Raw genomic sequence first — 24,322 nt, 5'->3', positions numbered from 1 at the left:
GTGGGTAAGACGAGGCGTGGAGGTTCTAAAGATGTTTACATCAAAATAGGAAGAAAGTTGAAAGGGAAGACCTATCTAGAATCATGGCAGAAAGTTGTCTTTAAGGTATGCATTTTAATTTTTTTAGAGAGAGAGGGAGAGGGATAGAGAGAGAGAAACATCGATGAGAGGAACATCATCAATTGGCTGCCCCCTGCATACCCCCTCCCCCGACTAGGGATGGAGCCTGCAACCCTGACATGTGCCACGACTGGGATTCGATCCATGACCTCCTGGTGCATAGGTCGATCCTCAATCACTGAGCCACACCGGCCTGGGTCCTATCCTGTTGAAACTCACATCTCTTTGACCCCAGAATCTGAGCTCTTCCCCACATGTATCTCCCCTTGTCCCAATGTATGGCTAGTTAACACTGGGTCTATAAAGTATTTTAAAAGGAACAGTATTCATACCATTGCAAGCTAGAAGAAAAGTTATGTCATTAAATCCAACTCTCGTTTTGTAGATGAGCCTGAAGACACAGTTGCTTACTCACAATGATCCAGGAAGTCAGCGGCAGAGCTGTCCCAGACGGTAGAGTCTGACATTTAATCTCCAAGGAGAACAAAATAAGCACACAGATAATTATAATACAAGGTACCATATAAGAAATAGAAAATTCAAAAGCAAATGGGAGGAGGAGAAATTACACTGTTTGGCTGGGGTAGGTTGTGGGAAGGGAGGGTAGTCTGGATAGTGTACACCACTTCTCAACCCTTTTGGTCTCAGGCCCCTTTTCACTCTTAAAAATTATTATGAACCCCAACTAGCTTGTGTGTTTTTGGTAGTTTTATCTATTGACTAGAGGCCCGGTGCACGAATTTGTGCACGGGTGGGGTCTAGCCGGCCCGCCTCGATTGGGGTGGGCTGATCAGGGGCGGGGTCGGCCCGGGGGAGGGGCTGTGGGTGGTTGGCTGGCTGTCCCCGCCCGCTGGTCAAACTCCCGGTCGAGGGGACAATTTGCATATTAGCCTTTTATTGCATAGGATATTTATTGTATTAGAAATTGAAACTAAGAACATTAAATACTATTAATTAAAAAAATAAGCCCACGATATGTTGTTGAATTTTTGTGAAAATATCTGTATTTCCCAAAACAAATGTAGTGAGAAGAGGGACATTTGTTTCACATTTCTGCCAATCTCTTGAATCTCTGGCTTGGACGATAGCTGGACTCGCACATCTGCTGCTGCACTCACTCTCTTGAGACGTTGTTTTGGTTGAAGCCTAAGAAGAAAATTGGGCCTCACGTGACTATTCTGCACGACTACATCAAAACTTTCTAAGTGCTAGTTTCTTAAAAGTTAAGTGCAATGAGGAAACTGAAATCATATCAATGAACTTTTAGTATTTGCTACATTAAAAGCCATTGGTCTATCTTGCACTTTAAATGCACAGTTTTGTAATATCATGCATTGGTGGCTTGGTAATATTGGTTTGCTGAATTATACAGATCTTCCAAATATTGTCATGTTTCATGATATAGTATCAAAGATTTTATTTGTTCATATCACCACTAGTCTTATCAGAAAAGTCTTTAAGTATGAGGAAGATGTCATGGTCACTGGTGAATAAAATTTCCTAAAATTCAAATTTTTGCTTGAGGACTCGAATTTTATCATTGCCAACAAAGACTGGAGGTGACTCAGTTCATTTTTGAGAAAATGTATGGCAAATATTCAATATTCTGAATAACCACAGTTTATCTGTCAGTTTTCTTTCAAGCAAAAATGGATTCCACGAAGAGTTGTTCAGCACACAACTCAATTGCACAAGTTCTTTTTGTGTGCTCCCCATAGTCATAACAGAATATTAAAAAGATATGTTCTTGAAGGCTGAGATTGATAAAATTAATAGTTTTTACTACCTTTATCAAGGATATTTTTAAGTGAAGTTGGCTTTTTCTCCTGTAAGTGCTTAGTGCCACTGCTTCGGATCATGTTACGTAAGGTGCCAGCAGCTTTAATATCTTAACGTTACTAAAATAGGTTTGACCGTATGCCAACCTGCCCCCCCCCGCCCCCCTCCAAGACTCCTGGGGACTCCATTGGTGAGAACCATTGGTATACAAGATATAGGCTTTGAAAAATGAGTCAAACTTAGATAGGATAAGAAAAGGAAGAGAAGAAATATCAAGACAGTATATCTAAGGGACCGTGGGTAGGATATAGATTTGGTTGAAAGAGAGAAGCAGAGGCAGATAACGCTGATAAGATACTGTGAAAGGCCCAGCATGCCTTCATGATGAACAATTAGGTTTAAACCAGACAGGAAGAGACTAGGGTGAGTGAATTTTTGGTTTGTTTTTCAAAGTTGTAGCTTCAACTTATATAAAGTTAAAGCTGGCCATATGTACATTTACTAGTTATAAAATAAAAACAATAGCATAGCTGCTTTTCTTATAAGGAATATTTAGGGAATGAAAAAAATAAACATCTTGTCATAATACTTAAGCTACAAAAGAGTTGTCACCATTTCGTTTGGGCAAATGAAACCAAAAAGTTAAGTAACTTCCCAAGGGATGTGACTTTCAACTCTGATTCTGTAACACTTCATGTTGTCACCCATTATCTCAAGGCATTTGGGGAAAGTCTGAAAATAAATTTATCAGCCACATGTATATCTATATATCCCATGCAATCTTTGAAAAGAGGGCACAAAATGGTGTCATGTACACAAATAAATATGTTAACTCTAAAGAGACTGTATAGTTTGAATATTTTCTTCCCTTCAAGAACTATTTTATTTTTTTTTGTAATCCTCATTTGAGGATTTTTTTTCCCATTGATTTTTAGAGAGACTGAAAGGGAGGGATAGAGGGAGGGAGAGAGAGAGAAACATCAGTGTGAGAGAGATACATCTAGGGCAGTGGTCGGCAAACTCATTAGTCAACAGAGCCAAATATCAACAGTACAAATGAAATTTCTTTTGAGAGCCAAATTTTTTAAACTTAAACTATATAGGTAGGTACATTGTTATTAACTTAATTAGGGTACTCCTAAGGCTTTGGAAGAGCCACACTCAAGGGGCCAAAGAGCCACATGTGGCTCGCGAGCCGCAGTTTGCCGACCATGGATCTAGGGGATTGAATCTGCAACCCAGGTACATGCCCTTGACTGGGAATTGAACCTGCAATCCTTTGGTGAGCAGGCGGGCCGGTGCTCTAACCACCTAGGCACACCAGCTCAAGAACGATTCTAAATAATAATAGGTTAAGCTAATTAATAGGGGTAGTATGTTAGCTGATAGAGGTTTTCTTAAAATATAACAACTGAGAAAAATCAACATTTGAAAGTAACTGCTAAGTTTCATCAGAGTACTGATTGGATACAAAGACCTTTTAGTTCTTATTTTTAAATATCAGATCAGTAAATGAAGGAGGAAAAGCAATTCAAAATCATAGTCTGATGACATCTTCTTTCACTCAAGAAAAGAAGGATGCTACACCACCATTTCAACATGGCTTGCTCTTCCAGCACTTGGACCTGGCTCCTTTAAATACCCACATTTTGTTATTCATGCTTGCACATACACCAACATACACACACACACACACACACACACACACACACACACACACATTCTCTCTCTCTCTCTCTCTCTCTCTTATGGTATGCTCCTCCCCAATACATTTTTAAAAAAATTATCAAAATTATTTCAAATTAATCCCAATATGAATGTTTTACTAAACAATAAAAATGTTACTAAATACAGAATAAAGCTATTTATTATTTATTCATTTTTTGGTAGGATAGGGACCAGAGAGTATAATATAGTTCAAATAAAGTAGCCACCTGGCTTGACAAAAAATAAGTACTTGCTAAAGGTAGAAAATTATTATAAACATTGAAAACAAATGGGCAAAACATCTCATAAATTTTACAGATTTTGCATTTTAAAATTATAGTTCACCAGAAACTATGCTTTTTGTTTACATTGATACTAAAGTAATTGCATTTTGGATTGAATTATAACTGGTAATAATTTATCCCTTTGTATATAAAATAATATTCTGTATCTTAGATTAAAATGTATAATATTAAAAAGCTTATAAATTGCAAACTAAACATAAAGTCATATATATGTTTCTGACAATGGGGAATTATTTACAATTACTGTTATAAAATGCCAGACAGCCCGGCCAGAGTGGCCCAGTTGATCGTCCTGTGCACCAAAAGGTTGCTGGTTCAATTCCTGGTCAGGGCACAAACCTGCATTATGGGTTGGATCCTCAGTTGGGGCACATATGGAAGGCAACAGATCAATGTTTCTCTCTTACATCAATGTTTCTTCTCCTCTAAGCATGTCCTCGAGTGAGGAATAAATAAATAAACAAATAAAATGCCAAACATGGGTAATATATCCAAGTTATAGGATAGTTATGATGAAATAAAAGTATATTTTTAAATTAATAATTTAGTAAATTTGTTCATTTGCATACAAAGCAAACATCACCACTATGACTAACTAGAGGCCTGGTGCACAAAAATTTGTGCACTGGGGGGGGGGGGGGCCCTCAGCCCGGCCTGTGCCCTCTCACAGTCTGGGACACCTCGGGGGATGACCACCTTCTGGCTTAGGCACGCTCCCCGGGGGATTGGACCTAAGCTAGCAGTCAGACATCCCTCTGGCAGCCCGGGAGCCCTCGGGGGATGTCCACTTGCCAGCGGGGAGCAGGCCTAAGCTGCAGTCAGACATCCTTAGTGCTGCTGAGGAGGCGGGAGAGGCTCCCACCACCACCATTGTACTGGCAGCTGTCAGCCTGGCTTGTGACTGGGCAGAGCTCCCCCTATAGGAGTGCACTGACCACCAGGGGGCAGCTCCTGCATTGAGCATCTGGCCCCTGGTGGTCAGTGTGTGTCATAGTGACCAGTCATTCCCAGTTGTTCTGTTGTCAGGGTCAATTTGCATATTACCCTTTTATTATATAGGATAGAGGCCTGGTGCACAGGTGGGGGATGGCTGGTTTGCCCTGAAGGGTGTCCCGGATCAGGGTGGGGGTCCCGTTGGGGTGCCTGGCCAGCCTGGGTGAGGGGCTGATGGGTGTTGCAGGCTGGTCACACCCCTTCAGGGTGGGAGTCTCCACTGGGGTGCCTGGCCAGCCTGGGTGAGGGGCTGATGGCTGTTTGCAGGCTGGTCAAGCCCCCCCCCCCAGTGGGTACCCTCACCCCATGGAGGTTTGGCCAGCCTGGGTGAGAGGCTGATGGCTGTTTTCAGGCTGGCCACACCCCCTTTAGGGTGGGAGGTCCCCACTGGGGTGCCTGGCCAGTCTGGGTGAGGGGCTGAGGGTCGTTTTCAGGCTGGCCAAGCCTCCCCAGCGATGGATGCTCCCAGCCTCTCCTTTTTTTCTTTCTTTTTTTTTATTCTGGGGTTTATTTACCTTCTATAATTGAAACTTCGTTGCTTTGAGTAGAGCTCAGAGCCGGCTGGGAAGCTTGGCTTCCTCCATCATTGGGGCAACCAAGCCTCCTGCTTGCTCCAGCTCAGTGGCTGCCGGCTGCCATCTTGGTTGGGTTAATTTGCATATAGTCACTCTGATTGGCTGGTGGGCGTGGCTTAAGGCATAGTGAAGGTACAGTCAATTTGCATGTGTGTCTTTTATTAGTGTAGATGTGCCCAATTCCATGGGGTTCTGAATGTGTGAATCTTATTGCTGTGCTGTTTTTTTTTGAAATAGGTGACTTCAATCCAAATCCCTCTGTTTCTGGATACAGTACAGTGATATAAAGTTTTAGAGAGTAAAACATTTTTATTGAAAGTAAGATTTATAAACATATTCATAATACAAAAATGTGAGTTTCTGCCAACAGGAGATTTGATTGGTTGCAATACTAGACGTACTGAGTTTTACACATGTGCAAATGTGTCATGGCTAGGAGAAGGCTTTTAATGACCAGAAGGCTTTTCTTCTTTGCTGAAGTAGGGAGGCTGGATTAAGCACAAGACTAAGAAGACCATAACTTTGCTTCAATTACTCTTGTTCAGCATGCCTTGTGTCAACAATTGAACTATATATTAGACACATGCAGTAAAGAGGTTTTGGCAGATTAGAGAGCTCTTGGCTGGGAGCTGGTAATTTTGAGGTAACTGATTTCCTAGATGTGCTGCTATTGTAGGTTCTCCAAGTCTCAGTAATGTCAATAGGCTATGCTCTATCTCCCTTTTCATACTCATCTAATAAATAGTATGTCACTCTGATCCCACCAGAAAAATCAACAGGCTGCCTGAGAAAATATCTTACTTGCTGTGCGTTTTACTTAATTATAGTTTTAGGAATGAAAAGCTAGAAAGTAATGGAAAAACCAACAATGACCTGTCCATATTTGGATCTTTCCTTGGGATTTTAGGTGCATCAAACTTTTAAAAAACATATAAATGGGTATTTGCGAAAATAAAAAGCCAAGTAACTTTTAATATATATACAAACAAAAGGAGGAGAAAGAAGCTAAAACCTAAAAAGCATGCTTATCATTACTGTACATAATATCACTTTGAGTTGGTGAGGTCAGATCCGCTGTAGGTAGTGTATTCATTTACAATATACCTACATTCCTGGAAACCCTCCAATTAGTCACTGCTGACAAGGTTTCTGCCACATCAACTCTGATCCTTTGCAGCAACAGCTCTGACTGGACGAGGGGATGCCTATACTCCTCAGTGACTCTCCGCACTGGCCGGCTTTACCCCATTTGAATGCGGTGAATGAGGAATATTTACGCTAAGTGTATTAGCGTCAGTAATGCTGCAGTTGCTAATAAATGGCCATAGGTTGGTATAAAACTGCTTAATTAAACTTGCGTTAAGTAGAAGAGAGGCTGGCAAAGAATTTGAATAACTTGTTACTTTTCTTATAAAATGAAATGTCCAGTATATCATAAAGGAGTAATTCCAAAACGTTAAATAAAGCACATTTTCTTCTGAAGTCTATTTGTCTTCGAAAATTTGTATAGTCATTAAATGAAATTTATTGTCTTTTCCCAAAGGGCATGCTACTGCTATGTACCTTTACTTAAATATGATGATTAATAGAGATGGCTCTCATGGATGTATTTGTCTGAATGTGAAAAGGCTGTATTAGTTGTTTATTTAATCCTCACCCGAGGATATATTTTTTGAATTGGTTTTTAGAGAGAGAGGAAGGTGGGCGGGGAGAGAGAGAGAGAAAGGAGACATCGAGAGGAGAAACACTGATTGGATGCCTCCCGTACGCACCCGGACCGGGATCGAACCCAACCCACAAGCTAAGTGCCCTGCCTGGGAATCAAATTTGCAACCTTTTGGGTTATGGGATGATGCTCCAATCAACTGAGCCACCCGGCCAGGGCAAAAGTCTGTATTCTTAGTGTTTACCACAAACCCAACGCAGCTGATGGTCCGTCTGCAGGTCAGTCAGTTCGACAATAGTTCTCCAGCTACACTGACAGGCGTACGCCCGTGCTCCTTTCTTCTTTACCAACTTTGTTTTTAATTTGTGGAATTCTGGCATGTTGTTCCTATTAGTAAAACATGAATGTTTTAGAACAGTGGCTTTTCCAGTGCGTAATGACTTAAAACAAATTCTAGTTGCTTTATTTTCCCAACTTTATTAACATCTGAACACTCAACAAACCTTGGTTCCCTTCACACAGATAATAGCGGATATGCTTCTGTGTTCTTTCTGATGGCATTTCCTCAGTAACTAGCACTTTTCCATGGCATTTCTCTAGGCCTATTTAATAAGGCTATTTAGAACATAATGACCTAAAAAAAGCTGAAAAATTATGATTTGCTTTATCAGAAATGACATGGTATGATAATACGGTGCATCGCTTCTCTGACTCTTGGCTCAGATCAAGTGAGAACAGAATGAAAAGGGTGGTGGTTCATCTCCTACCTCAGATACTTACTACACCAAATGCTAAAGTCTATTTGTCTTCTTAAGTCTATTAGTCTTCGAAAATTTGTATAGTCATTAAATGAAATTTATTGTCTTTTCCCAAAGGGCATGCTACTGCTATGTACCTTTACTTAAATATTATGATGATTAATAGAGACTGCTCTCATGGATATATTTGTCTGAATGTGAAAAGGCTGTATTATTTGTTTATTTAATCCTCACCCGAGGATATATTTTTTGAATTGGTTTTTAGAGAGAAAGGAAGGTGGGGGGGAAAGAGAGAAAGGCTGGCAATATGGCAAATGGAGGGGATATAAGAGGCATAAAAATTATGCGCTTCTGATGGGTTAAGTACAGAAATTTTTCATTATTAGAGAAAAAGTGCCTGTTAATTCTATGTGTTGAACTGACATATCTTTCGTTTTTTAATGATATGTTATTTATGTCAGCAATAAAACAATACCTAACCTACATTAAGCGACAATGTTAACATAATTAAATCAATTGGCAGGACCATCATGAAAATGATAACCATCTGATTGATGTAATTATAAAAAAAGACTAGAGAAGTTAATTTATGTTTAATTAATTGAAAGTCAATTATGATTTTCAAGTTAATCCACGTACTGAATTTATCTAATTATTCCATGGCAGAAGAAAAATATAAACATTCAAAATAGAATGATAAATGCAAAGTAAAATGATGAAACACAACACAAATATTAAAAAAAAGAGATACAGTCCCGTCTTTTCTTTTTAGGTCACTGCAGAAGGCAGGCTACAGAGTGCCCTCTGGTGGCCAGTGGACACCACAGTCAGTCCTGTACTGTGCACAATCCAGGCACAATTTTGAAGGTTAGAACCTCACAAAATCGGAGAGATTTTCCAGGTCAACCGTCTGATTCAAGAAACTGAGACTTTGACCAGCTAAGTCTTAGCTAAGGTTATAGTGAGCCAGGGGAAGAAATGAATCATCTAAGTTTTGTCAGAAAGAAAAAAAATCCACAAAACCATCTGTTTAATGAATACTAAGAAGTTAAATGAAGAAAAATGTTTTTTATTCAATCTGCAATATATTTTGACACATTTAACATCTGATACCTGATTGAATTTTTTAAAAAATGTTTTTTAAAGTTGATTTTTAGAGAGAGAGGAAAAGAGAGGGAGTGAGGGAGGGAGACAGAGAGGGAAACATTGATGTGAGAGAGAGACATCAATTGGTTGCGTACTGTACCAACCTGATTGGGGATCGAACCTGCAACCTGAGTATGTTCCCTGACCAAAAATCGAACCGAGGCCTTTTGGTGCACAGGACGATGCTCCAATCAACTGAGCCCCACTGGCCAGGAAGTGACCGAATCCTTAATTAGGGGTTTTAGGAGCGCCAGAGCTCTGACTCCTGTGACAAAGGTAGTGGTTAGCAGTCTGGGGGCTCTGGCTGTGGCCACAGTTCTGGGGGCTGCCGCTGACCTGGAATCTGATGCTGAGACAAATGATGTCAGAGGAAACAGAATCCAAAAGAGCCAACAAAAAGCCCCGCTGGATGTAGCCTTTCCCAGACACCCCGTGCTCGCTTTCCTGGTTTGAGTTGGGATGTTCCCCGGGAGGGTTCTGAGCTCTCTCCAGACGGTCTTCCGCTTTAATGCCCCAAACCTCACACTCCCTCACCCCTGCATCTGACAATGATTGGCAGTGCCTGTGCCTGACCCTGTGTAAAAATAAAACTTCTCTTTCTCATTAACAAAACAAGCAAGCAAGCAAACAAACAAGCAAGCAAGCAAAGCCAGGCTGCCACAGATCTAGAGTTCTTAACTGAAACACTGCAAGTTCCTCAAATACCAACTAAATCACCAAAAAGCTCACTGAATGCCTGTGCTCCGTTTTGATATTACATGTGTTCTATTATTCTGTAAAAATTACTGGTGCATCTTGGTGACATGTGGGAATTATTAGTCACTCTTTAGATGAACCAGAAGTAGTATCTAGCAGAGGAGTTAGAAAAGTCAGAAAAGGCAAAAGAGATCTGAAATGAAAAGTTAACTTTTCCAATAATGGGATTACAGGTAGGCTAACCTGACCTCGGATTTTGGGAGGTCACTAGGCTTTATTTGGATTGAGGACTGTGAAACCCCTTAAATTATACTTTTTCTGTATATTTGTACATTTCAATTTACTTTTGTGTATATGTGGAGAAGATTCAAAATTTTCATAAGATTTTTAAAGCAGTTCTTGATGTGAAAAAAATTTGAAAACTATTACATTAGAGGAGACTCCTAGAGATTTACATGAGAATGGATGTGGGAAGAGGTCTGGAAAACTCCCCCTTTTCTTTCTGCTACTGGAGAGTGCTACAATGTACTATGATTACTTGTATCCGAATAGACAGTCTTTGTCTAGGGCAGCCGTGGGCAAACTATGGCCCGCGGGCCGGATCCGGCCCGTTTGAAATGAATAAAACTAAAAAAAAAAAAAAAAGACCATACCCTTTTATGTAATGATGTTTACTTTGAATTTATATTAGTTCACACAAACATTCCATCCACGCTTTTGTTCTGGCCCTCCGGTCCAGTTTAAGAACCCATTGTGGCCCTTGAGTCAAAAAGTTTGCCTACCCCTAGTCTAGGCACTAATGAATGATATGTGCACTATTAATTTTTTAAAATATATTTTGTTGATTTTTTTTTTTTTTTTTTACAGAGAGGAAGGGAGAGGGATAGAGAGCTAGAAACATCGATGAGAGAGAAACATCAATCAGCTGCCTCCTGCACATGCCCTACTGGGGATGTGCCCGCAAACAAGGTACATGCCCTTGACCTGAATCGAACCTGGGACCCTTGAGTCCGCAGGCTGACACTCTATCCACTGAGCCAAACCGGTTAGGCTGCGCTATTAATTTTTAACTCTAAATTTTTATTTAAAGTGAATGCATAGTTTGTTTTTATCACTTATAACATCTTAAAAACATTAGGTAGTCAGTAGTGTATGAAAATGTATAAATTGCAAAAGTATGAGTAAGCCTATCCTAACCGCAAGGAGGGAGGCAGACATGTATCAACTTAACATTTAGATAAAATGGGAAGGTGTCCCAAGAGGTGGAGAGCTTGCACAAAGTAATGGGGAATGGGAGTATTGAGGAATTTGATGTAGCTAAAATCTTGTGAAGGAGGAAAGTGTACGGTGGAAAGACAAAGCTGGGTGAGGAATAGGGGCTAGATCCTGGAGGCCTTGGGTGCCATACTAAGGAATTTGGACATGATTCTGTAAGCAGAAGGGTTCTGGGTAGGAGAATGGCACACTCTTAGCTATGCTTTAATTCTCAGCAAGGAAAAGGTGGTCTGAAAGAAGATACTGTAGGCAGAAGGCTATATCTATATTCTTTTAAAATATATATATTTTTATTGATTTCAGAGAGGAAGGGAGAGCGTGAGACAGAAATATCAATGATAAGAGAGAATCATTGATTGGCTGCTTCTTGGGGATCAAGCCTGCAACCTGGGCATATCAAATTCCCCTCCTGACCAGGAATCGAACCGTGACCTCATGGTTCTTAGGCTGATGCTCAACCACTGAGCGACACCAGCTGGGCAAGAAGGCAATATCTAGGTCAGGGGTGGGCAAACTTTTTGACTCGTGGGCCACAATGGGTTCTTAAACTGGACCAGAGGGCCGGAACAAAAGCATGGATGGAGTGTTTGTGTGAACTAATATAAATTCAAAGTAAACATCATTACATAAAAGGGTACGGTCTTTTTTTTTTTAGTTTTATTCATTTCAAACGGGCCGGATCGAAATGAATAGTTTGCCCATGGCTGATCGAGATTCTTGTCCAGAAGCAACATGTCTTACCTAGGCTAACAGCAGACAGATGGAAAAAAATGAGATGGGTGAGAGGAATGTTGAAGAGGTAGAGGCCACACAATCTGGCCAAGTCCATAAGAGACATTACAGCAAAATAGAAATATAGTTATACTTGCTGCATTTTCACAGTGAAATTCTTTAGAAGCTTACCTGAAAAACAGATAATCGCATGATTTGTCCCACATATAGTCATCATAGCTTACAACCCAGAAATCACACGCTGTACAACGCAGATGGTCACAGGATCTGTTCAGAGAAAAAGAACTGTACATTAAAGATTATTGGTATGTTTAAATATAAAAATACGGTGATTTATTCATAGGATATACCATATATTACAAATTACTGAGTAAACAACAAAAAAATAAAGATTAAACTGGTTGTAAATTTTTATACTAAAGGACTAATTATATATCTAAAATTCCAGGTTAATTTCTACATATACCTATTTTACTAAGATCATATATGCTGACACATTTATGCACACATATATATTGTACAGGTAGAAAAGAAAGGAAACGGATGTGTAGATCTTTTAGTTCAATGGTTTTCAAATTGTGCCTGAGGGAAGTCTTCACTTAACTTCTTTAAGTTGCTTCCTTTCCTAATAAAATTTTCAAGAATGCCTTTATCACAGAATTTGCCACATTATGTAGAAATGAATGTCTCCCCCTTAAGCTACTTAAGTGCTGGGACAGTATCTTATTTGTTTGTTTCCCCAGTGGTTGGCATTAATGCATTCATCCACTCATTAAAAAACAAACCATAGGCAAAAGTAGGTTTATAGTTGTGAGTACACGAAACAGTTTATTTTTATATTATTATTTACTAAGTATTGTATTATTTTTCACATAAACAATTGTAAACCTAATTTGCTCCATCCTGTATTTACTGAAAGCCTACTATGTGCTAGTAAGATTTTGTCCTCATGGAGCTTAGATTCTAATGAGAAAAGAAATAAACAGTACTCATCACAATGTTAGAAGATAAAAAATGCTTCAAATGAAATAGTAAGTAGAGCAGGAAAAATAAAATTGAGAGTACTGGAGGGAGTGGTCTGCAAAGGCCTCTCTGAGAAGGTGTATCTGAGTCACTTAAATGGAAGTGGGGTTAAGAGAAAGGAGGGAAAAAAGCAAAGATGCAGTGAAGAGCAAAACGATGATGCAGGAAAGAGGGCAGAACTACTAGAATTACGCTTAGTGAATATCTGAGGAATTCAAATGCCAAGCAATTTTTAAAGCTCATATACTACATGTAACTTTAGGAATAAATGATTATATGACAAAATTTATGAGTTGCTGCTGCAAACAATTTGATTTGTATAATAACTGTGGCTTACTTTAAAGAATATTGCTTGAAATATTTAAAAACTAGAATCAATATAGATACATTTGATCACCTAAAAATTAAAAGGAAATAAGAGTTTTTAAGATACCAAGAACAGGAGCATTTGACATCTTGCTTCCCAGGAATGTCATCAGTTAGGCTCAAATAAACTCTTATAGAAATTCTCAAAAACAAAAACAAAAAACACCAAAAAAACCACATACAAACCCCAAACAAAAACAAAGTGAAAAATAGTGGATGAAAACATTTTCAGCACAAGGTTCAATGATTACTTATACTGTTCAGAGTGTTTACAAATGACAAAGACAAAGCTTAAAAATATATTCAGCCCTAACCGGTTTAGGTCAGTGGATAGGGCGTCAGCGTGTGGACTGAAGGGTCTCAGGTTCGATTCCGGTCAAGGGCATGTACCTTGGTTGGGGGCACATCCCCAGTAGGAGGTGTGCAGGAGGTGGCTGATCGATGTTTCTCTCTCATCAATGTTTCTAACTCTCTCTCTCTCTCCCTTCTTCTTTGTAAAAAAATCAATAAAATATATTTTAAAAAATATATTCAATCTCACTAATACAGGTATTGTAGAATGGTAGTTAAGAGCATAGACTCTGAATACAAATTGCCTAGGTTCAACTACTGATTCTACTATTTTCTAGCTGTGCAACTACAGTCAAGTAACTCAACTTCTCTCTGTAACTGTTTCCCTATATGTAAAATGGGGATACTAATAATTTTTATACATCTTTTAGAATTACAATGAGGACCTAATGAGTTAATATTGTTAAAGTGCTTCTAACAGTGCCTGTTTGTTTAAAAGGTAAAATATACAAATAATTAAAAATTTAAAGCAACAACAAAATAAATTTTTAACCAATTTAAGTTAGCAAAAATTAGCACCCTCAGATATTTCTGGTGGGTATGTGAACTGCTTAAACCTATGGGGTTATTTTAAAGTTAAAATTACCCCTCACTGTTGCACTAGCATTTCCATTTTGGGGAAGCTATTGCATATAAATTAAAGCACCAATATAAGCATATATTTCAAGAATTTCTACTATTGTATTGTAGAAGTGGCAAAAAACAAGATACCACTTGGATACCTACCTAAAAGGGAAAGAAATGAATAACATACAGTATATTTATACTATGCAATATTAGGCAGCTGATAAAGAGAATTAATTTTTCACTGACCTAGAAAGATGTTGAAAACAAGGTGCACAGTAACATATATAGCACAACCCTATTTTTGTAAAAACAACAACAAAAAATTCCTAAACAGGTATTTATAAGGTAAGAACATGGAAGAAAATGTAAACGGTAATGTACTATCAAGCCCACACTGGCTGTCTCAGGAATGATGGGAATGGAGGGTGGAAAGGAGATTATTATTCTTCTCTTTATACATTTTTCAAGTTTGTTTTTATTTTTTCAATAAGGATATAATCCTTCTGTACTTAAAAAATAATAAAGTAAAACCCAAATATTTTTCACTTATTTTCCTTAAAATTCAAATACAGTAACTTCAAAATTGCAATTTCTTTTTTTGGCTTAAAGATTCCTTTGAGAATAAATGCTTTCTAGAATTATGTTTAATCATAACAGTAACTAAACATTTAAAATCTACACAAGTTTCATAAGTCCATATTTTCTTTTGAACTGTGAGCAATTTATGAAATTGTACTTGTACATATGGAAATTCAACACCATTATATTTGTATACATTTGAACTTGGATTTTGAACATACAAAGTCAGGAAATGCAAAACGATGGTTCCCAAAGCTGCCATAACTTGCTTTCTTATGCATATGTAGTTTATTACATGATTGCACAGAGTGTTAACTTTAATGCTTTAATACATATGTGCAATTTGGCTGAATTATTGCTGTTGTGGGAACTATAATTTTGAATTTCCTGACGTTTTGTATGTGTAAAATCTCAACCATAATGTTACATATAGCTTTTTAATTTAATTTAAAATTTAGTAGTTTATTCAAATCTATTCACACTACCACAGTTTCCTACAAACACTGTCCTTTGAGAAAAATAAAACTCGCTTGCAGCTAAGAAATCACGCTGCTGCTACGATTCACTGTTAGGTCATAATTAGTACCAGTCTGTGCAATAATCCAGCCTTGCAAGTAGTTTAAAAATAATTAGGAGTAAAATTCGATTTGGCTTGAAAATAACGCCTTAGTCTTATCTGTACCTTATTAATGCCACCACGCTTCCTGCTATTACTCTTTCTCCCTTCCTCATCAACGGGGTAAAAACTCAAATCTTTACACTCTAAAATCACTGAGTGTTACTCCTAAACCAGAACTCTACCCAGAAATCAAACAAATAAAACACATAAAAAAGCAGGCAGAATAGACTCAATTTCACTTATTCCCTGGACATGTAAATCAGTGCTTATATTCAGGGCTTAAAAATATTTATCTTCCATAACTACGTATAGCTAGAGCATACCTAAAATAAAGTAATGGCCCGACCGGCGTGGCTCAGTGGTGGAGCGTCAACCTATGAACCAGGAGGTCACGGTTCGATTCCCAGTCAGGGCATATGCTGGGGTTGCAGGCTGGATCGTGTGTGTGTGTGTGTGTGTGTGTGTGTGTGTGTGTGTGTGTGTGTGTGTGTGTAGGAGGCAGCCCGTCAATGATTCTCTTTCATCACTGATGCTTCTATCTTTCTCCCTCTCCCTTCCTCTCTGAAATCAATAAAAATATATTAAAAAAATAATGTAATGATTCCAATGAAAGATAAATTGTCACTTTTCTTTTTCTAAAATGTGGAGGCAATTGAATATGAAGGTATCATCAACAGTTTTGTCCCTTTGTCCAGCCAATCAATAGAATGTTTATTACTTTGAAGATGTTTATGGTGGGGATTTTCCAAATACAGCCCAATATAGTCTTCTGCCCAAACCCTGTGGTTTTCAGTAAAATCCTGTCAGATCTACACAGTAGACAAGGGACTCTTGATATCTGGACAGATGGAAAAGAACAGCAGCTGCAGTAGCAACATCAGCCACGGTTCTCTCCTCTTACATATATTACCTGGCCTTCTACAGACTGGTTTACTAGAAAGCATAATGGGGCAGGACTCAATTACACATTTGAGTCCTTGCTTTGTAATACTTTATGTGACCTTGGGCAAGGCACATTACTTGGGAGTCATTCCTAACAATGTTCTCTCTTAGCCGTTAAATTCACTGAATTTTGTCAATTCTAGATTCTAAACAGCTCAAATGTGACACCTTTCCCCTACAGCCACTGCCACCACTCAGCTCACAGCTACCATCATCATCTCTTTCCTGGACCACTGTGAAATACTGCCTGCTGACTGGCCCTCTCCTGTCTTGCCTCTCACCTTCCAATCCATTTTCTATTCAGCAACTAAAATAACTTCCTTTAGAAACACAAATATGATTAGGTGACTCCATCTGCTAAAATCCAACCAACCAACCACCCACCCACCCACCACTTGCTTTCACGGCATCTATGACCGACTTTTTCTAAAATCTTCAGAGGATTACAGGGCCGCCAACAAACCAAATGTCCCTCGACTACCTCTCGGCCCCATCAGGAGCCACTCTTCCCCCACTCCCTGCGCTGCAGCTCCCCAGCGGCTCTCAGCTCCTCCCACACGCTTCCCAGCTCAGGGAGCATCGAACATGGCTTACCCTCTGGCCCCAACGGTCCCCTCTCTTCGCTTCACTTCCACTCATTTTTCACATCATAGGCTGAGTCGATGTTACTTGCTTAGGGGAGAATTTTCTAAGCCTTCGTAGTAACTGGGGTGCCAATGATCTATGCTTATAGTCTTCTGTCTTTCCCCTTCACACTACACATCATGTGAAAATTAAACGCCTATTTTGGGAGTTCTTTGTGTAGGGTCCCTCTCCTCATCTAGACAAGACTCACGGCGTGTGGCTTCTCATGGGGCTGTTTGGCCAAGTCAGTGTGGGGAAGTTGCGCTGCTTCGCTCGTCTTACCAACCGGCTTCCTCTGCCCAGAAGGAAAACGGGAGGCAGACGCTCACCCTCCCGGTCCGGTGGGAGCCAGGCGGGGACCGCGTGGTCCAGGCCCTGCACGTGGGCCCCAGAGAAAGGCGTCACCACCATGAGCAGCAGAAACCCCCCTATCACAGCTTTCAACGGCGACCACCCAGAAATAACTAAGATCTCAGTAAAGCGCTCTTGGACTGGCTAAGAAAATATACTTCTGACTATGAAACAGATCGATGCCAAGATATCTGTGTTTTAAAAACAGGGTATCAAATTGGAAAACCTAGTAAGGAAGTATATTTCTGACATCCCACCTCTGTGAAGTCGTCGTTCCAATTCCACACAGAGCAGCGCTTCCACCGAGGTACACGGGGTTGCAACTAGGTATGTTCAACAAGCGGGAGAAAAGGAAAATTACAGGAAAGAAATATGAGATGTTAGTTTGGCTCTGTTAACCCTACAGTCTTATAATCAAATTGTGTATTTTCCTGAGCAAGCCAACCATTTTAAAGAAGAGGTATTTATTCCGGGATCACTGCTTTACTGGGTATAACCTGTATCGTCAGGAACACTCAAAGAGTTAAAATGAGTCACAGAGAAATGTGTTTGCCAAAGAATGTGAGGGACAAAGTAAATGCCGAAGAATATAACAGAACATTAATTTTGAGAAAGTGTTCACACTTTTTTTTCACATGGCAGAAAATTATTTACAATAGCAATAATCTCTCATTCAAGTTCCTTTCCACTAAGGGGTCACAGACCATAGGAACACAAAAGATATTGCTATTGGTCTTTCTCCTGAAAGCCAACCAGTGCTTTGTTGTTCAATGTCACTGTTGTTTAAGGTAATAAAATCGCCTAGACTATGCTCATAGAGTTTGCTCACTAGTGTGTATAACTTAGCAAAGCAATCTCAACTTACCTTTTACCGCGGCCTTGAATGGGAGCACTGACAGATGTGTTACCTGAAGATTTAGGTTTTAATTTCTGTTATGAAAACAAAACAATAAAAGGCCAAGAGTAACTTAGATAATTGTAACATGAAAACTAATAGTCTTCATTTTATAACAAGAATATTTTTAAAATTACTTAAAATAAAAAACTTGTATCATTTTAAAGTTTCCGAAGTAAAAACAATGATCAAAACCTTTTTCTTAAAGGCAAAAGGGAAGTCGACCTCCCTGTGGAATTTGCAAATTACTCTGCTTTTAGTCTAGGAAATTGATATACTGCCATTATTAGCATGCTAAGATTTAGAGTCACTTTATAATTCTTCAATTAATACTGAAGTTCAATGATTTAATATGAAGGGCCTTCTATTTAAAACCTCATCCTGGAAAAATTCAATTGCGGGGAAAAAAACACCTCAAACTCATTTTTAAAGGCTGTGAATAGTACTCACCTGAACTAAAAATAAACTAACGAAACTCCTGGGCAACTTCAGGAATATTAATTTTGATCAAGTGGAAAGGTATCGACCAACAGGCATTTGAGGAGAATGCGGACCTACCTAGTCACAACCATACAGTAGTTCCTATATGGTTACATAACATCGTCATCATTAGCAGGCATTTATTAAGTGTTAACTGGTGTATAGTACCAAACAACATAAACCCACATACTAAGCCCACCACCAAGAAGAGGAAGTGAGATGGAGAAAAGGCAATTTAAACTATGCAGCAACGTGGCTTCATTTGACCTAGTAGGTGAGGAAGTTTAATGGAGGCAAAAATATTTCATTTTACTACTTCTTTTAACTCTTCTATTTGATGTTAAACAGAACTGGAAAAATTTGGGGCACACGTCTCAAAAATAATAACGTGCATGAGTCTCCTTCTGCTTTTCCAAAGGTTTCATGTACCATCCAGGCTCCTGCTTATGACCTGAAGCTGGCAAACTGTGATGTTTACTGTTGTTTCTGGGCTCTTCTGTGTGGGCCTGAGAGCAGCAGAATGGGCAAGCAGCGGGGGAAGGAGCAGTACTCCCAGGAGCTTGATCTGGCCTCTGAGGACGAGGTGGGCATGGATGGGCTGTTCAGACACTTCTTTTCCTTACCCACTCAATGTTTTACATAGACCTGCTCTCCTTCAGAAGTTTATTTGGGTTTCTTTCTCCCTTGCAGGCTGGAAACCTGAATATAACTTAAAAAAGGAGCATGCAGAAGAAGTACATAAAAGTTTATTTCCTCATGATTGTAAGAGTTACTTTTATTTCAAATTAGTATATCTTTTTTTGTCAATCCTCATCCAAGGATAATTTTTCCATTGGTTTTTAGAGAGAGTGGAAGGGAGGGAGAAAGGGAGAGAGAGAGAGGGAGAGGGAGAAAGAAAGAATCATTGATGTTAGAGAGACACATTGATTGGTCGCCTCCCGCATGTGCTCCAACTGGGATGGGGGATTGAACCTGCAACATTTTGGTGCTTGAGCACACTGGCCAGGGCTCAGATTTGTGTATCTTAAAGCCAAGCCAGAGACATAGTTCCTTCTGCTTTTGAAATGCCATGAACTGAAGAAATGGTGTCTCACATACAGATATTCACTCTGTAAGTACTTAATAATTAATTGCTCAGGTGATCAATGAATCACAACAAGAACATCATGTAGTTTATTTTTTCTACTATTGATTAAATCAGCATAGCTATTTGGCATTTATGATGCCTTCTTGTTCACAGAGTATTCAACACCATTGCTATTGGGCTGACATGTAAATCAATGAGGCCACCAGCTTATTAATTACCTCCGATTAATTGAAAATGTTAAATTTAGAGAAATAAAGATAAGGTCTATACTAGCCATTTTATGCTTTGTCTGGTTGACAAAAACGTAACTAGCCCGTGTCCATATCCTTAACACCAGCACTGCCTAGTGGTGTTCAGTCCACTGTCTTGCTTTAGTCTTCCCTACCCTTAAAAAGACTTTGGTATTATATTTATCTTTTTAGATTTATTTTTCTTTGTGGTCCTTGTAACTCAGACTGTCATTTGGTCTCTTTATTTAAAATCTAACAAATATATTTTATAATGACCAAAATGGTAAAAATTAAAGTATATAAATGCTCATACACTACTGGTAAGAAGAATATAACTGATACAGCACTCTGGAAAACACTTTGGCAATGGGTAAAAAAACTGAAAATGAGCACACCTTATAGCCTAGCAATTCCTCTTCAAGGTTTACACATCTTAGAGAAACTCCTGTATGTGAGTAAAAGAAGAGTGCCAAGATATCTGAAGAGGCATTGTTTGTAAGAGCAACAACTGGGCATAATTTAAATGTCCATTACCAGGGAAGTGGATAAACTATGGTAGAATTATTTAACAAGGTATTATTCAGCAATGAAAATGACTTATAGTTAATACCTATGTAATAAAAGTATACAAGTATGGATAGAAAGGTTAGTGGTTACCTCTGGGTAGGAAGGCAATTAAGCAGGATTTGGAGTTTTTAAACTATACTTATAATTTTTATTTAAAAAATTAAAGCAAAGCAAATATGGCAAAACATTAATATATGTTCAGCATGAGCAGTATATAGGTGGCTGTTATATTATTTTATAAGCTTTTCATAGAGTTAATGTAGATCCACAAGCATTTACTAGTAACTATTTAAAATATTAACAATGTAGTCATGGGTTATGGGATAACAGCAATGGCATTGCATCTGAGATGCTAAGCACATTCCTATATGAAAGCTGTTTGTTTTCGGTCTTTCAGAAAAGTGTTCTTAGAGAGTCTATAAATAAATACAGGTAACCAACTTCAACTATGAGTTGACTTTCGTTATAGCAGCTTTTCTAATTTCGCATTCTTGCTGAAAATGAATAGCAAAAAACACACAGAGTTTCTAATATTTTATTTCTTCTACAACTCTGTGGAATAATTTATTTAGATGATAGTATTTCTCAGAATGCAAAGAACTATAGATACTTGTGCATTCTGTAAGTTTTCAGACTATTTTAAACATCTTAAAAATGAAAAAAATTATTGCATATTTATAACACTTGACTTACAAAGGATTTTTTATCAAAGATGGGATCTTCAAATATTTCATTAATAAGACTGTCAAGATCATCTTCTTTTTTAAATCTTTCTGTTGATCTGAAAAATAAAACAAAACAGCTGAAGCTTAAGAGCAGATAAAGTCAGCCAGTAACAGAAGAGTTTTTTTTTTTTTTTAAATATATTTTATTGATTTTTTACAGAGAGGAAGGGATAGAGATAGATAGAGAGTCAGAAACATCGATGAGAGAGAAACATCGATCAGCCGCCTCCTGCACATCCCCCACTGGGGATGCGCCCGCAACCCAGGTACATGCCCCTGACCGGAATCGAACCCGGGATCCCTCAGTCCGCAGGCCGACGCTCCATCCACTGAGCCAAACCGGTTTCGGCAACAGAAGAGTTTTATTTAAATAAAGTCTATTATTAGAGTTGATAACAGAAGGATAAATGCGACATTAATTTTTTTCCTGCTATGGACACAACCTAAGTTTGTTGACAAAAATGTAAGTTGTCAGTTACAAGTTTACATAATATAAGACATTTAAAGCTATACATTTTATTCAAGAAAAAGCTGGGCATGTACTTTTAAACATCGACTACTTATCTAAAGAGCAGTTGTTCCTGGTATCCAGATGTCTCATGGTCATTTATTTTATTATTTGCAGAGCTATCATTTAAAGGGACAACTTCATTATTTTAACTCTCATAAGGAAAAGATACAGGCTACTTCACTATACAAGGGACAGGTAGTCTCCTGTTCATAAATTCATAATATAAATCAGTTCCTAACTTTTAAGTATCAATGTTGGCTCAGGAAGATTTTTTAATGTTTGACATTATGTATCCAGTAGGGATTGTATCTGGTATTAGGTTTAGGGCCTTTGCTGCTGTTGCATAATTAACCCTTACAACTACATTGTCAAATGAAAAGTTTGAACACATGAAAACTGTACTGGTTTGCTACAGCTTTTATAAATGTATTACTGAAAAATGTGGTGTAGTAAGGTGAGATGGGGTGCTGGAAGCATTACGGCTCGACTGGAGTAGTCTAAAAGGACCTGTGTTTGGAGAGCACCGACCTTAGCAGCCCTTTCCATGTTCAGTGGCCTGATGCCAGACATCCTACCACTCTGCACCTAGTTCTCCTAAGACAGCGGTCCGCAAACTGCGGCTTGCGAGCCACATGCGGCTCTTTGACCCCTTGAGTGTGGCTCTTCCACAAAATACCATGTGCGGGCAACAACATACAAACCTGACTTACCCAAACTTCCCAAGGAGATGCAAGACCATTTTTCACATTAGTGTTTGTCAGTCATCATTGTCATGATTTAATTTTATGGATATGGTAAGGTAAATTGTAAGGAATTTAATTTTATCAATAAATAATATCGTTATTAAGTATGATACCAAGTTTTATTCAATGTCCCTATAGTTTAACTAAGACTTAAAACTTTAAGTAAAGTTTATGAAGTTAATTTTAGGGAACGTTGTGGAGTGAAAGAAGATGTAGTGTCGAGGATTGAGAAAGGTATGTTGAGATGGTTTGGACATATAGAGAGGATGAACGAAAGGAGACAGACGAAACAAGTATACAAGACGAGTGTGGATGGGAGAGTTGGAAGGGGCCGACCTCAGCGAACGTACCTCAATCAGATTGAGGACATTTTTAGCAAAGGCCAGCTTAGGAGTAGCCTAATTAAGTTAATAACAATGTACCTACCTATATAGTTTGAGTTAAGACAGACAGACACTTGGATGGCTCTTTGATAAATTCTCCCCATTCCCTACAGGAACGAATAAAAAGAATAAAAGAAATCGCAAGGCGATATTGCTGTGGGACTGGGATGGTAGAGGTGCCGGGAATGAGCACAAAAGGATCTCCAGCGCGTGTATGATAATGTGCAAATGAATGAGTGATGCCTGCATAAGCATCCAATCAAATGAACGCTGGCCCATTCAAAGTGGTCAATTTTGTGGGCGCGACACTTACTTTTTTAAAAGAATGCTGCTTAGTACTCAACTGCTTTTTAGAACTTGTGTCTGAGCTTCAGAATCGTTTCAATGTATTTATCTTCTGAGGGTGAATTTTTGTGAACAAATATATGTCATTAGAGGCAGGACTGGTAAATTCGCTAACAAAACACTTGTGGGAATCACGCACACGCACAGCAAAGCCGAACCACAGATGCAGCCGAAGCGGACCAGAGTGCTTTTCTCGGTGGTTCCAAAGCTGTGCGATTCCGCAAGCGTCGCCGGCAGGGTCTCTAGCGAGAGGTGCTGCAGGGGCTCACTCGGAAGGACAATCTCATTCAGACACAACATTTGTGTTCGTTTGTTTTTTTGTTTTTTGGGGTTGAGGGGGACATGAGACGAAGAAGGAAGTCCTCCTCTTGTGATTACACAGAAGGAAAAGACTGACAAATTCCAACGCTCGTTTTTCGGATCAAATGACTTAAAATCTTTCCCCAAATCCTCCGAGCCAAAGAAAAACAAAAATCAGCCGAAGACAACAGAACGGAATGATTTTTGGGGGCAACCATTGTTGCAAGGGTTACTCTGCTTGGGGACTGGGGTCAGAGGCAACAGGCTGAGGTTCTCTGCGGGCACCTCACGGGGGTCACCCAGGGCCCCGAGCGGCCCCCTCTCTCCCCGCCTCCGTGAGGACCCCGGGCTCGGTCTGGGGGAGGCGCGGGCTGCAGAGGCGGGGCCCGCCCTCCGCGCCGCGCCGGGGGCGGAGTCAGGCCCGGGAAGAGGTGCCGAGACCCCCCGCACCCGGAGCTGGGGAGTGCGCGGCCCCAGGGGTGGGCACTGGGAACCGTGGCACGAACCGGGAGAAGAGCTGGCAGGGAGGCCTCGGGGCTGAGAGCCGGCTTCCCCAGAAGAGCTTACCCCTCCCCTCCCCTCCCCTCTCGCCCGGTAACCTGAGCTTTTCGTTCGCCTCGGCTCGGCTCCGGTCGTTGCCGAGGATGCCGCCGCCGCAGCCTTTGGGTCGCTCCGCCACGCCCAGTCTCAGCGGGTCGGGTCTGCAAAACTTGGACTCCACCTCATCCAAGAGCTCGTCCAGGTCCTTCGCCATCTTGAAAGGCAACGGTCTCTCTCCGCTCACCTCGGGGCATCAGCCCAGCGGTTTCCAGGGGCAACGCGAGAACGCGCCGCGCGCGCCCTCCCCTGCGCCCCGCCCCCCTGCGCATGCGCGCGCGGTGC

The 24,322-nt window shown here is 39.8% G+C and overlaps 1 protein-coding gene across 4 annotated transcripts; it reads right to left on the bottom strand.

Annotated features, from left to right (window-relative positions):
- Window positions 1–380: 380 nt before the first annotated feature.
- CFAP418 (cilia and flagella associated protein 418) lies at window positions 381–24,296 on the bottom strand. 4 transcript variants are annotated; one of them, XM_059672182.1, is made up of 7 exons: window positions 24,040–24,296; window positions 21,127–21,214; window positions 18,040–18,104; window positions 17,432–17,497; window positions 11,924–12,019; window positions 7,397–7,532; window positions 381–1,266 (listed from the first exon to the last, which is right to left on the bottom strand). In XM_059672182.1, exons 1-7 carry the CDS (start codon window positions 24,192–24,194, stop codon window positions 1,075–1,077), a joined length of 798 nt encoding a protein of 265 aa, XP_059528165.1. In that variant the 5' UTR covers window positions 24,195–24,296; the 3' UTR covers window positions 381–1,074. The 4 variants fall into 4 exon arrangements, with proteins under 4 accessions (XP_059528165.1, XP_059528166.1, XP_059528167.1 ...); XM_059672184.1 differs by having other exon boundaries at window positions 1,088–1,266; window positions 7,390–7,532; window positions 24,040–24,289; XM_059672183.1 differs by lacking the exon at window positions 7,397–7,532.
- Window positions 24,297–24,322: the final 26 nt, after the last annotated feature.

Source organism: Myotis daubentonii, chromosome 17 (assembly GCF_963259705.1).
Source record: "Myotis daubentonii chromosome 17, mMyoDau2.1, whole genome shotgun sequence".
Lineage (NCBI taxonomy): Eukaryota > Metazoa > Chordata > Mammalia > Chiroptera > Vespertilionidae > Myotis > Myotis daubentonii.
This window is presented reverse-complemented; position numbering and strand designations above follow the sequence as displayed.